This window comes from Dicentrarchus labrax, unplaced genomic scaffold, assembly GCF_905237075.1.
Source record: "Dicentrarchus labrax unplaced genomic scaffold, dlabrax2021, whole genome shotgun sequence".
Taxonomy (NCBI): domain Eukaryota; kingdom Metazoa; phylum Chordata; class Actinopteri; family Moronidae; genus Dicentrarchus; species Dicentrarchus labrax.
In genome coordinates, this window is record NW_026136710.1 from 14,773,413 (window position 1) to 14,788,123 (window position 14,711).

A 14,711-nucleotide genomic window follows, 5' to 3' on the forward strand; every position below is an offset into this window, starting at 1 on the left:
CCTACATGAGGTATGAATTTAGTCCCATGTTGCTTGCCAATGTGTTTGTTTTGTTTTGGGAGCAAATTGCCCTCTCCAAATGGCAAATCGACATACCCGTGTTTATCACATGGCTGACGAAAGAATGCGCTCAATAAGTTGTTTTGTTTGTCTTTTAAAATGATGCAGTGTTCACATATGATATGTGTCACCTGTTATCTATGTCTGTCTGCAGTGACCTCTTTTATCAAAGTAATTGTTTTTTTACTGTGTTTTATTTTAATACAGTCCTGAAGAGGTACAATTATCCAACATGTACAACAGGAATGTCATTTTGTCTATGTTAAATATATTTTGTGCTTTCCTATGCTGGTAATCATCTTATGACCCTTTAATTTAACCTGCTACCATAGGTTTGGAACCACTTCCCTAACAGATGACTTTCAAGTTATTTTTTGCCCACATCTTTTCTTTCTCCTGGGGTGTGTGGCCCTTAATGTCCCAAGATGACTGCGTGGCAATTAGCCTACTTTGTATTTTGATAAATTAACAATAATAATGCATTTGTCTGTTGATATGTACCGTTCAAGCACTATAAAACAGAAATGGTAAATCAGCAGGTCAATCCAGCCCTGTTTGTTTGTTTGTCTGCCCTTGAATGTAGCTGTATATGCCACTTGAAAGCGCAGCTTCATATTTGTCTAAATCTCATCCACGCGTTTTATATGACATTAATGTTCCACAAGATTGTTTTGTTTAATAGTGGGAGTTTTCCTTTATGTGCACTGCAGACTCCGCCCACTCAGCCCTCCTCTGGCAGACGCCGGACTGGTGAGGCAGCGAACCCGACTATTGGCCGACAGATTGTGGAACACCCAGAGAGCGAGAGACCTCGGGAGTACATGAAGCCGACTGTTAACTTCAGGCTCTGTTCACCTCACAAAGTCGGTCTACGTTAGCTAACGATGAGTACATCAGAGACATTGGATCGAATGGAACTCTGTGAAAGCCTCCTGACATGGGTAGGTCATCAAATATGAAGTTTTTGATGCTTCTTTTGCGCTGACAGACAGTTATCCGGCGCCGGCGATGCTAGCTAGCGTACGAGGCTAATGCTAGCTCGATGAGCTAGCTGGGCTAACGTTAGCAGGGTAGGGGAAAATGACACGGGCTCACAGTGGTTACGTATGCAGGCCAGCTGTTTGCTGCTTTAGCTGCTGATGTGTTGCTTGTTAGCCGCCAGCAAACCAGCTACCCAGCCAAGACTGTAATTTTGGTCCTAACGTTATCTCTGCGATCGGGTATTTAGCTGGCTCAACTTTCCTAACGCTCTGTCGTAACGTTGTAAGGGGATCAGATCAAACGGCAGACGCTGGCCTTGTTATGGTTCAACGCTTTTTTAACGGTGGCTTTTTCCTCTGGGTTGAGGTTGTACCGTTACAGCTCGGTGTCTGCTTTGAGTCTGAATTCCTGTCATTGTTGCCCAGTGTATCATTATGTCCGCTTTCCCTTTCCCTTCCCCATTCCTCTTTCTGATCAAAAAAATGTCTCATACAGGGAAGCTAGCTTTCCCGAGCTTGTAGTTATAACGATACTCTAACCCGCTCCAGTCAAAGCCTGAAACAGATATCTAACGTTAAGCTGCCGAGAGGAATAAGGCATCAGATTGTAGGATCACATGTTACCGATTGGTGTATGTTTACGTTGTTGAAATGCAGCTATGTGACTACAGCTGATATATTTTTAGCTTGACATCAACGTGTACATCTTAAATGTGCTGATGTTGTGGGTATGACTGTTTGTGCTTTGATTCAATAGTTAGTCCAAAGCAGAGATTGAAGTCTGAGGGAAAAAAACAACTGCTGATGTGTATATGATAACCAAGCTGATAGACATTTAGTGTTTGACTAAAGTTCAAACTATCTTAACTGTAATGTACTTTTAGGCAATGAAAGGGAAACAACTGAATACATACATATCATGCCTCAGCTTGCATCACAAAGCATTACTCTGGATGTGGAGTAAACAGAGTTTTGAAGGGACTGGTTGAGATGGCATGTGATGGAAACTGTGCATGTATAGATACATGTTTTCATATACTTACTATACACTACTGACATTTATGCCAGTAGTGTATAGTGAAAACATGCATCTGTTGCTGTTATAGTGGAGCTTAGTACAAGCAAGTGACCCTGCTCCTGCTTCGTCATGTGCTTCCTTACATGTCATGCAAGCATGCTTGAAATCAATTTGTGGATTCCCTTTTGTGAAATTGAGAAATAGGTCTTTCAGAGCTGATATGTTTCATGTGAATATTTATATTTTCACTATGAAAACAAAAACAACAATGTAGTCAGCAACCTAAAATCAATTCACACGCATTCACGTCCAATCTGCATTCTGTATCTGTCTCCTCCACCTTTTGTTGTCATAGCTTGGCTCATGGATGACAACCTAGAATGGCCTTTCTTGTTCCTAGTAATGATGTGGCTGGCAAACATTCCTCACATACCTGTTAACTGTGAAGTCACATCACTGAGTGTGACTAGTTGTTACTAAAATGTGTGAGACTGTACCTCCTTATGAAATAGCAGTAAATATATCTCTGCAACTGTTTCTGCTTGGGTCAGGAATAATAATAATAGTAATAGGAAGGGTGAGTAGTTTTGATTGAAGGGATACTGAGAAACACAAAGCTCCTACTAAGTAGTGTGTTGTTTTTAGTTAATATATTATATTGACTTATTAGTATGTTATTAACAGACTTATTAGAAGCCACAATACTAAGTCAGTTGTGTTAACAATTGTAGTTTTTTTTGTCATGAATGGCCAGCATGGCACCTATCCCAGCTCTCTTCCTTTCCTCCTGGGGCAACCACATCACCTGCTAAAGTGAGCTGGTCCTATCTGGTCAGTCTGACCTGTGGTCTGCTGCTCTTTATTCCAAACCCCATAGTTCCTTTTCCAATGAGTGTAGGCAATTTCTGTCATAGGTAATGCGTGTTTCAGCAATAAAGCCCCCAAAAAAAAGATTAAAACAAAAACAGAGAAGTATTGACAAGTTACTAATCAGGTAATTGTTATCTGATGGTTTTTGCCCATTGTACAAAAACACTCTATCTAATAAGATAATGAGATGCAAATTATGACACTATATCTCATGACATTGTAGTCATTTAACAACAATTATAAATCTTTCCTGTTTTTGACTACATAAACATATTTGTGTCTAGAATATAAATTTTGGTATACAAGAAAATTGATTTCAATCGAGCACAGTGCCTGCTATGCATGAGCTAGCTTGTAACTTCAGTTGTCAATACACATGGTGAAGTTTTGTGTATTAATATATTTAATTAATAATTTTCCTACATATGAGCTTTATACCTTTTTAAAATATAGAGGTAAAATATTGCTTAATAAAACAAAAACATAACTGGATGTGTAGCGTATAAACTATTGCAGCACCACTTAAAAATAATCATGACCGACCTTTATGGCTCTCATGCTTTACATGGCAATGTAAGCCAATGTAAGACAACTAGATGCATTGGCTGCATTGTGTCATGGTTATTTTTGTTGCACATATTGTTTTGCAGTTGAAACCTCTTGCATCGTGCACCACATGCACATTCGCCGTTACTGTCAAAGTTGTACAAGGTTGGCATGTGTGGCATTGGTATACTAATCTTCCTTCAGGAGAAATAGCCTACATATATAACTATGTAGCTGACTGAAGTACTGTAGGATGCAGCCTAATGTAGGTATTTGGTAGTTTAGAGGGCCACGTATCCTCTTCACAACGATAACATTAATTATGAGTTCATGCAAAGGCTTTGCAGGCCATTTTTTTAGTCCTAGTCATGTGACACATGCTTTTTCCACAGCTTGACTGCCTCTCTTTCCAAAAGTTTCCATAAACTCGTAGGTGTGGATTTCCTTTTTTGAGCTCAGTCTGCCTTCTCTGAGTTGTGTATGTCCATGCTTACGTGATGTACTGGAGCCAGCATTTTCAAGAGTATGATTGTTGGTTGTTATCTTTTCTTTGATTAAGGTCTGTGTTTTTTTCAAAAAAACACATACCCACCTTTAATAGATTTGAAATATAGTTTACATCACATATTTCTAGTGTTTATGTTATATTTTGTTGCGCTTTGTGTGCTGCAAATGTTGTTACAGATATTATATCAGCTCTTGTACATGTGACTCAGAAAGCTGAGGGTATCATGGGAAATCCACCTTTCGGTGATGCATTTTCTGTCTCCCTAGGGTCCACTGTATAAAACTTTTTAAGGTCTCATACAATGTCAGACATTTTCATTTTTCACTGCAGGTGTAACTTATAAACCCCAATGTATACAGGCAGTCTTGAACTCTTGTATCTCCCCTTTTACCAGATTGCTATGCATGATGTGATCAAAGCATACTGATTGTAATCTGGCAAGACTGTGGAACATGAGCAAATCTTGTTAAACTTCAACCCCAAAATTCCTCAGTTCACATGATGCTTTGTTTCCAGATTAATTGATTTTAAACATAGATTGGGAACTAACAGGATCTAAGCTACTGCGCAGAGAAATAGCACAAGATGTTCTGTGGTGGACATCCAGTATTCATCTGTACTGCTTAACCAGTATTGTGTGGTTCCAGTGACATAGTATAATGTTAAACATGTATTCAGAAAATGAAATTATAGCATTTAACTAAAAACAACAAGAAGTCACATCACCATGGTTAAATATAAGGAAGGCCAGAAGTACTAAATTAGTAATTGTGCTTGAGAAATGTTGACAGAAATGGCAATATTGCAGTTCTAAAACCACAAAATTACTCGTTCAGTTGGATATTGTTGAACATTACATTAAAAAAAAAATAGTAGTTATGAACAGCAGGGTAACTGTTAAAGTTGTTTTGTTCAGAAATGAAGGGGAAACAGAAAATGTTACTCCAGTAGATGCAGTGCAGTGTTTGTTGACCCCTTTACACCCTGCAGTCAGTGCTTCAAGGTTCAGTGATTAATATAATCATAATAAGCTGATTTGGAGGTGACCCTGATGACGTAGGGGGACATGGTTTAGCCCGGACCTACCTGGGAAGAGTTCTGATGTTGCAACTGAAATCAACAAAGTGTGGATAGCTCCTATTAATCCTTTTACACCGTGGATGACAGGCCATTGACATTTAATCCAGAAACAACAGCTTAGAGGTTTAGCATAAGGACACCACTCGCACAAAGACACATTGATTTCAGCCTTAGCACAGCGTTTACCTAACAGGAAGCTTGATTCAGAAGTCTTTCACGAGCTATCCAGTTTTACACAAGGTGTTTATTTATTGATTCTTACACAGTGTAGATGGATATACCAATATGGGGATAAAAGTAAGTCTGTCTACAAAATGCAACAGATTTGGATGTGTCAGATCTCAAGTATAATCCTGGTAGAGGTGTCTGATCTGATACCTCAACTCATGAGGCCGAAACTATTGATTTTGCATTCGGCCATTGATTCGTTTCTGGCTCAGAAAGGCTTCGTAACAGTCTGTTGATGGCTGTGGACTGATCGTCATGTTTGGAGAAATGTCTCTGTCGAGGCATTTTTGGGTGGTCTGTGTCTTTTTGAGAGGACCTATTTTCTTTCCTTGCACCTCTCTCCTGCAAAGTAAAAAGGTGCAGACCAAATGTGGCTGTGGTGGAGAGCCATCACAAAGTTCAGAGCATTAGGTGTATAGGCAACCATGTCTACTGTGACGCTTGTCTAGTTTTAGTTACATTTAGCGCTATTACTCTCACTCCAGGAGAAAGGTGATTTGTCTTGTTAAATTATCCCACCCAGTATATTGTATAGTTCTGTTAATAACATGTTTATAATACAGCATTTAAAAAAAGGGCAATTTAATGCATGTTTGACAAACCGTTAATTGCTACTCCATCCATTGTAATGCGTGTTAAAATGCAGTGCCATCTCATTTGCCAGCAATGTGTTGTACTAGTATCTAAACACAGGAAGTTAGCATGTATCCCACTATACAAGATAACGGAGCATCGCAGGACAGGGTGTAATCTTGATCTTGCTGTAGAATAAAGTTGGTACTGTTTAGTTGAATTGGTCGATAATTGAGTGAGCACTATGGGTAATTCAAGCGTGTCAAGTTTCTTCTCTCTGGTAGTTGGTGTGATATAATCAGGGGTATTGTTTTGCTTCTGCATTTGTTCTAGCACAGTGGTCGGCTTTATCTACAAACTGCCCGACTGATACACAGAGATGCTATCTTATTGATGCTTGGCTATCTGAAAGCACTCTGAAAGCTAATTAGCAATTTGAATAATAATCAGGTGTCATCATGTGTAGGTGAGTATCATCTGGTTTGCAGCAGCAATGTAGGAAGCAGGACTTTGTTGTTGGATCAGTTTTACGCAATGTGTGCTTAAGGAAAGTCTTGACAAAATTTCAGGTTAGACCCCAAGTGACCCCGTTAAGGTTATTTGGTGGTCATTGCGGCACAAAAGAAATCTGAGGTTCATGTAAAATACACTTCATCTAAACATTAAAAACATTAAGGTTATTTTGATTTATCAAGCGATAGTGTGGATGTTATTTTGATTTATCAAGCGATAGTGTGGATGTTATTTTGAGTGTCATGTTGCCCTCATGCCATGTCAGGTTTGTCCTTTCCTGTGTACAGTGTCAAATGTCTTCTTGTTTACTAATCTCTGTCTCTGCATATAAGCAATAATACACGGCTCTCCTTAGATAGTTTTCAGGCTTAATGAAATGCTGCTCCATATCAAAGACCTAGGGAATTGCTTCTAAAGAATTAAATAAATTATTCAACCACTTTTCCTTTTAAACTTACACAATTTAAACTTGCTGAGAACAGATTATAGCAGCTCAGTAGTCGGAGATGGTGTTGTTGCATCATGTTTATTTTAAGAAAATTGACTCTGCAGCCTGTAGTGTCATAGCAGTGGATTTAGATGGCAAGTTAAATTGCATATTATTACCAACCCAGCACTTTTAGCTGCTTTTCACTGTAAAATCTTTCCAATCATAAGAATTTCAAATGAGTTTTATGTTGGAAACGATGACAGTTAATTTCAGTTCATTTACTTCCTGTGGATCCGTCATAAACCCTTCATCAGCCCGGGTCCCTGGTTTATAGACACTCTGTTGAATCTCTTATTTGTTGCTCTCTGCTCTTGGCAAATTGGCGACTGAGGGCTTGAGAGCTGCCACGATGTGAAAAGTGAGAGCGACAGAACGATGTGCAGGCTGAATTTCAACCTCGTCATTTTCTTCCTGTCAGAATTCCAACATTCCTGCTCTCAATTGCCCCTCTCTGGCACGTGGACTTTTGGCATGTAGACTGAAAACTATTCACTTCTGTCTGTGCAGCAGACTTTTAGCCTAGAGGGAGAGCATTAGAGAGGGATTTGCAGGACAGAAAGAGAACTAAGACATGCCAAGTGAAGTCTGAAAAAAGTGATGAAGGTGATGTAAGAGAAACTGAGCAATGATGACAAGCAAAGTTGAGAGGAAGTTTGCAGGAGCAGCAAGTGTGAGCTGACTGTTAACCTGCCCTTTAAAGATATGTTGTGGTAATATACCATCAAGCCCTGCTTGCTGAAATATCTGAAAAGAGTAAAATGAGGGTGAAAAAGCAAGAATTAGCATAACAAAACTGTCTAATCAAATTACAGATTTTATGTATTCATCCTGATGCTGATTTAAAATGTAGTTTACCTTCACTGTCTCCTGATCAGAAAGTGAAAAGCAAGCATCAGTACACTTTCCATATATCGCTGTATTTCACACCTCTGAACCAAGTCCCATTCTCTCTTCTGCAGATCTTATTGTAGGTGGACCAACTCGCGACTCGATGTAATTGTAGACTTTTATGAGGCACCCCGCGCTCAATGTGTTTGTTTCTGTTTGTCATTTAGATCCAGACATTTGGAGTGGATGCTCCATGCAAGACAGTAGAAGACTTGACGAGTGGCATCGTCATGGCCCAAGCACTACAGAAAATGTAAGTTTTCATTTGAAAATGCATGATGTTGTTTGGCATTATTGGTGGCGTTCCTGTGCAAACTGAATTCTATGTTATTGGAATATACCAGAATGCGTTGTCAAAATGATTTATTAATAACTAATAATTAAGTAAACGTATTAGAACATTCAGTCAGGCTGTCACTCCATCACTGTAGACTCAGCTTTATTTCTCAGTTCCCTAAGCCTGTAGATTGAGATGATGCCTCTTCTTGGTAGCCCCCTCAAAAACTGCCCACTTTGTTTGTGCCTTATTCACAAAAAGACACTTCAGAAACACTTCACACTGTTTAATCCATATTCTCCTCTCTGTCTGAATTTTCTAGAGATGTAGTGTATTTCAATGATGCTTGGATTAGTAGAATCAAGCCAGAGGTTGGGGACAACTGGAGGTTAAAGGTAAGCATCAGTTATTCTTTGTTTTATTCATAGGTATGCATGGTAAGGTTCTGTGAGGCCATTTCCCCCATTAGCTGCATGACATAGAACACCATTCCTAGTGTAAATGAATAATATCTTTATCCAGAAATGGTAACTATGTTGTATGTTGCAATTATGTTGAATCGTATACGTGATCCCACTAAGACTACTGTTACTATTAAAATATTTATTTGATTTTGGTTAATCATAGATTACTAATCTGTGTTTGAACTTTTTTATGAGTGACCATTAATACTTTGCTTCAGTATAGCCTGTGTTAGTTGTATTGCTGTTTCTGATATTCTAGAGGTACCCATTTAAGTTCTCTCGTTACAGATCAGCAACCTAAAGAAAATTCTGAAAGGAATCCTCGACTATAACCAGGAGGTAAGAGTTTACCTTATTCATTTTGAAATAAGAAGACTTGGTCAGTTCCCAGCATCAACATTACACAAGTAGCTGTGTCGATGAACGAAGTTGTGACTACTCCGCCCGTAGTCCCTTATGCACAACACAGGCCATGATAATCTAGTTTTCATATAATGAAATAATTCCATTATTGCATTTTGTCCCTTTCTAGATCCTAGGCCAGCACATTAACGACTTCACATTACCAGATGTTAACCTTATTGGAGAGCATTCTGACGCAGCAGAACTTGGGAGGATGCTACAACTTCTACTGGGCTGTGCTGTCAACTGCGAACAGAAACAAGGTGCATATTCCTTACTCTGTGTTAAGGCTGCTCCGATTGATCGGCCGATATCCACTCTAATTAGTTTGAACTCCGATCAGTTGACGCATTCATTTTATTCTGCAGGAAAGTTATTCAGTCTTTGACACAGATAGATTTACTTGGGTGGGCCGCCTGGTATATTAACAGTCAGGGACTTGTTTTAGCATTTTGCAGAGAACAGAGAGAGAGATGTTATCTGGAAGATGTTTTACAAGCAAGGAGCAGGTAAAGAAACTGTTGCGTTTTTGATAAACAATGTAATTAAAAAGCCTCCTGGTTAATGCACGGCTTATCTGCTGGGAAAAAGGAATTGCGGGTGAAAGCATTTAAAACCTGAGGTGTGTCTTGGGTGACTATAAAACATACTGCTGACCAAAGTAACAGAGCAGAGACAGCCTGTATATGGAAAGAGGAGCAGAAAGAAGCGGGGCCGCCAGTGTGTGTGTGTGTGTGTGTGTGTGTGTGTGTGTGTGTGTGTGTGTGTGTGTGTGTGTGTGTGTGTGTGTGTGTGTGTGTGTGTGTGTGTGTGTGTGTGTGTGTGTGTGTGTGTCAGGGTAAAGATGAGGGGAAAAAACAAGTGTACAAAGTATTTTGTGAGTAAACAGTAAAACACCAAAATAAGGTGGACAATGAAGTTAAATTAAAATGGTGAAATAAGACATGGTGTACAGAAATATATCCTCCACACTTTAACTGTCATTCTGTGGAAACACTGTGGAGCTCTGAGCTGCTGCCAATAACCAACAACCGGCTGAGGTTTAAGTTGTGTCATGTTGAACATGTTGTGTGCCAATAAATACATAATAATACACAGTAAGTAAATACACAGTTGTCAATTCATAATTTAATAATTAATGAATACTTAATATATATATATATATACAATCTTGTTAAGAATAATAAATAATGATCAATAAATAAGGCTACACTATGAATATAAGGCTTTAAATAGACCCAGTGATGGATATCGGCTGATACTACTTCTAGTGATCAAGCTACAAAAAAAGGAAAACAAAAAAGAACTACTGAACAGGACCGAACAATTTCTTTACCCTCTGCAATTTGCAGACTAACATCCATGCACGCAGTGCATATGAGCATCGGGATGATTTGGTATTCAGTGAGGTTCCCAAGTCTGTGCGCACTTTCTCTTTTGTCTGTTGATATCAATCTCTCAAGGTCAAGCACAAAAATACCCTCAGTGTGTGCAGCAAAATACCTGACACTGCACAGGGAACTCTGCAGGATCTTTACAACAAACAATCTAATATACTGTTCTAATAATGTACATATATAAGAGAGCAGAATCCTTCCTGTCTGATGTGCTGTTCCTACCCCTTACAACAACAGTTTCAGTTCCTGTCTTCTGATACCCACCAGATTCCTTTAGCTAAAATAAATGGATTCAAACACACCTTTATACCCTCTGCCATCTTCTTAAATTCTAAGTGGAAAGGGTAGTTATTTGCATTAATGTTTTAACTTGTGTGTTTAGGTTTTGTTGGTCTTAGTGTTGTATTTATGAATTTATGGTGTTTTATGTTTTATATTTGCTAAATGTATGCACCCAACTGCTGCATAACCAGTTGCCCTTCTGGGATCAAATAAATGGATTGACTGATTGATTAGGTGATATTGTTGTCTGTGTCTGTGTTCTCTAGAATACATCCAGACCATAATGATGATGGAGGAGTCCGTGCAGCATGTTGTCATGACAGCCATCCAAGAGGTGAACTATCATGCTATTTAAACCTCTGATTAACTGCTGGTGATGATTGATTAATAATGATAGCATTGTGCGATGGGTCAGATTTAGACCATTATCATCATCATTACTGAATCAAGGTGTAACAGGTGTTGATGCTGTGTACAGCTTCTTGCAGTCACTAATTTATTTTTGTGTGTGTCTGTAGCTGATGAGCAAAGAGACTCCAGTTATGGGAGGAAATGACTCATATGTGGATCTAGACAGACAGGTATGGAGACTTTAATACATTTCTGTTTACTAACAGTGCCATCAACAAGGTCTCAGATTTCAGAAAGAACGCTATATGTTCTGTGAATTTTGCTGATTGCTATTTGGTATATTTTCACTGCATGAAACTTCATTCTTTCCATATGTTCCATGCTAACAGGAAGTATTTAAGTTTAAATGTATCTTGCCTGTATTAAATTAGCTTGATTTTTAAGGTACAGTATTAAACATTCGCTTGCCAAACCCTTTGAAATCACACACAGACACCCTCCAGTATCTGTATTTACCACTGAAACCTCAAAACCAATATCATAACACACAACAGTCACAGTAAAAGATGAACCAGACTCCCTCCACCTCGTGTCTCACCCTCCTTTTTTGTGGAAGAGCTAGCTTCAGCAGAAGCATTGCGCTCCTGTGTAATTATTACTGTGTACAAACTGCAACACAAACATGTCACACTGTATTGTATAGCCCTTCATCCCACACGCCCATGAAATGTAAATTAGTGTTTCTTTTGTCGCATCCAAGTGGACAACAAATTGTGTGGAATTCAAATCAAATCTGCAGGGTCTTTATTTGCTGTTTCTTTGTGTTCTCAGCTGAAGAAAACAGTAGAGGAGCTCAATGATGCTTTGGCTACCAAGGAAGAGATCTCCCAGAGGTGTCGCGAGCTTGACATGCAGGTTGGTTTTATGTAGTTGCGACCCCCCATGTTTTAGGCTGTTTGATAACTGGCTTTGTAAACCGTAGCACAGTGTGCAGGTACTCTTATCACATGTCTGAATGACCTAACCTGAAAACCATAAACCCCACCAGTAGGTCTTGTGGGTCAGTTATTTATTACAGTAGCTCACTACTAAAAAAGGGAGCATGTGAATAATTGAGATTAAAGTTATTATGACAGGACCATTTGGTGTATTCATGGTGCTGAAATTACAATTGTAAGCGTTCCATCACAGAATTTTCAAATCAAATCAAAATCGAATATCACTATTGTTAGGAAAATGTTGCTCTAATCAAATATATATTGTTAAATTTGAACTGTAAATGTGAGCAATGTTAACTGTGTTGAGGTAATGCAATTTGAAACTGAAATTTATCAAAAAAAGTAAATGGAATTCAGTGGTTTTTCATCTAAAAGACTAAATATGTGTGGCATACTGTAGCTAAATGAGCACTTGTCTTGTTTTAGTCATATAGTTAATTAGGCTGAATATATTCAAAGTGTAGAGAAAAATAACATTGTATAAACGCATAGTATTCCCACATTCACCAAATTAGAAGTTTTATTCTTACTTTGTCTGCTATATTTTGTAACTCTTTTACTATATAACTGATTGTGTCATACTTCATACTTTTAAAGCTATTTTATTGGTTACACTTTAAAAGCAGCTCCCTTTTCTGCATAATTGCACTGTAATGGTATCAAAACGGCTGATTCTGTTACTACTGATGTACCTTTCCTATAATTATTTCGTTGTCAGATTGTTTTATTTTTTCACCTTAACAGTGATGAACTTTTGCAAAAGGAGAGTAACACACTATTTCTTTCTATCTTCATAGCAGTTGATCACAATGGACATACATATTTTACATTTATTTTCTGCTAATGACACAGTTTTTGCTAGAAAAATGGAGCTGTCATTTAAAGCGGTGCCTGCTCTCCTGTTGTGTCCTCTTATTTCCTGACTATTTCAATACTGTATGCCTTGCTTTAAAGGCCCTCCATGTCCAAGAGGAGCGTGATAGACTGAGGTTAGAGTTTAATGAGCTAGAAGAGAGGGTAAATCCAAACTTTCTTTTCTCTCTGTCTCTTCCATCCATGGTGTGTGGTGTGTCTAAAAGTCCTGGATTTTTTTTCAGTCTGCTTGCACCAGCATCCCCTGTGGAATCCAGAGTCCCTTTCTCCTACTTATGTGTGCATGTGTGTGTACACGTTTGTGCACAAGTGTTTGTGCACACGTATACACGTGGTCCTCTTGAGGCACACCAGGCACAACTGCAGTTTTGTGTGGGTGTGTCAGTTGTCACCCCTTCACTAATATCCCTCTCAGCCTTTTTACCTTGGTGTGTTTCATGCTTTCCCACAGCAACATTAGACAGTAAGAGGAAGAGCTTGGCTTTTGGGTGCAGGAAGGGGATATTTCTTGGCAGAGCTGTTGAATATATATATCAAATATTTACACATACTGAATATTTATTCATATGTGATATCACTATTTTAGTTTTGTTTTTCCATTTTAAATGAAAAAAAGCACACCAAGAATCTTGTTATAAAAAAAAAAAAACAGGACTCTGGCCAGCAAGCGATCAGCAGCATCTACTGTAACTCAATATTCATAGGAATTAAGTATGTTTTTAAGAAAACCCTATTCTGGTTTTAAGAATGAATATAACTGAGTTCCTCTCCATTTCCTTCTTTTTGAGCTGTCCTGATCACGTCTTTGATGTGATGTAGGCTTGTTGCAGTGAGAGAATTTTCACACTGGTGCAAGTTCTCCTAGAATGCTTCCACATAACAGTGTTACAGGCGTTTAAATGGCATACATTTTACACACAGGAGTGTTAGACAACATTAAAAAAAAAAAACACATTGGCTTATAAAATACACAAAATGAATTATGCAAAATAGATTATACAGGCGTTATAACAATTCAGTGTCTAGATACTGTAGGTATAATGAAAATAAAATAATATCCCTTTCACTTACATATGCTATTTAGTTTTGTGGATATCAGCCAGTTTAGGCTCATATAAAGGTAACTTTCCCAAAAAAGCATGTTTATATTTTCTCTTAAGAAAAAAACATTAATGTCAGTTCAGCACTTACATTAACTGAGGTACAACAGACTAGTAAATAGTTAGTATTGTGGTACATAAAAACTGCTTCTGCTTTGCTTTGTGTGGAGTTTGATACCCTGTCTATCACATTGAGAAGGCAACATCAAACCATATGTAGCCCTCTGTGCTATGTTGGAGTTTGTTGGTTTGCCTTGTTGAAGTGTGTTTGGTGTGTGCTTGCTTTATTACCAAACTCAGTGCTGCAGTGATTGTGAATAACCTATCGGACTGAATGCTGTGAAGAAAATGTTACATGCACATTAAAGTAGCTTGAGAGATACAATTTGAAAGTTTTCGGTTTCATTCCCTGCTAACTTATTTCTCTTCTCTGCTTGTCTTCTCTATCTAAACATCCTTTCCATCCCTTTTTACACCTCCCACGCTCCCTTTTATCCATCTGTCCTCCTCCATCTCTGTCTGCCATTTCTGCTCCTTTTTCCTTTTTGCATTTCTATCCGTCCCTCCTTTTGCCATCTTCTCTCCCACAGGTCGCTGCCCTGCAGGAGGAGAAAAGCAGTTTGCTGGCAGAAAACCAGGTCCTTATGGAGAGACTTAACCAGTCTGACTCCATAGAGGATATAAACAGCCCAGCTGGACGCAGACACCTCCAGCTGCAGACACAACTGGAGCAACTACAGGAAGAAACCTTCAGGTGTGTAGCTGCTCGAAGGAGAGGGATTCTGTCATACGAAAAGCGAGTTGCCAAGTTGC

The 14,711-nt window shown here is 38.7% G+C and overlaps 1 protein-coding gene across 4 annotated transcripts in view; it reads left to right on the forward strand.

Moving 5' to 3' along the window:
- The first annotated feature begins 816 nt into the window (after positions 1-816).
- hook3 (hook microtubule-tethering protein 3) overlaps positions 817-14,711 on the forward strand; it is a 29,134-nt gene continuing 15,239 nt past the window's right edge. For 2 of the 4 annotated variants that reach the window (XM_051412704.1, XM_051412703.1), the window contains exons 1-10: positions 817-1,001; positions 7,922-8,007; positions 8,354-8,426; positions 8,784-8,834; positions 9,028-9,160; positions 10,843-10,910; positions 11,095-11,157; positions 11,759-11,842; positions 12,880-12,942; positions 14,489-14,652. In XM_051412704.1, coding sequence (XP_051268664.1) covers positions 945-1,001; positions 7,922-8,007; positions 8,354-8,426; positions 8,784-8,834; positions 9,028-9,160; positions 10,843-10,910; positions 11,095-11,157; positions 11,759-11,842; positions 12,880-12,942; positions 14,489-14,652 — 842 coding nt within the window. In that variant the 5' untranslated portion in view covers positions 817-944. The remainder of the gene's footprint in view (positions 1,002-7,921; positions 8,008-8,353; positions 8,427-8,783; positions 8,835-9,027; positions 9,161-10,842; positions 10,911-11,094; positions 11,158-11,758; positions 11,843-12,879; positions 12,943-14,488; positions 14,653-14,711) is intronic. The other 2 variants (XM_051412706.1, XM_051412705.1) reach the window with 1 other exon arrangement.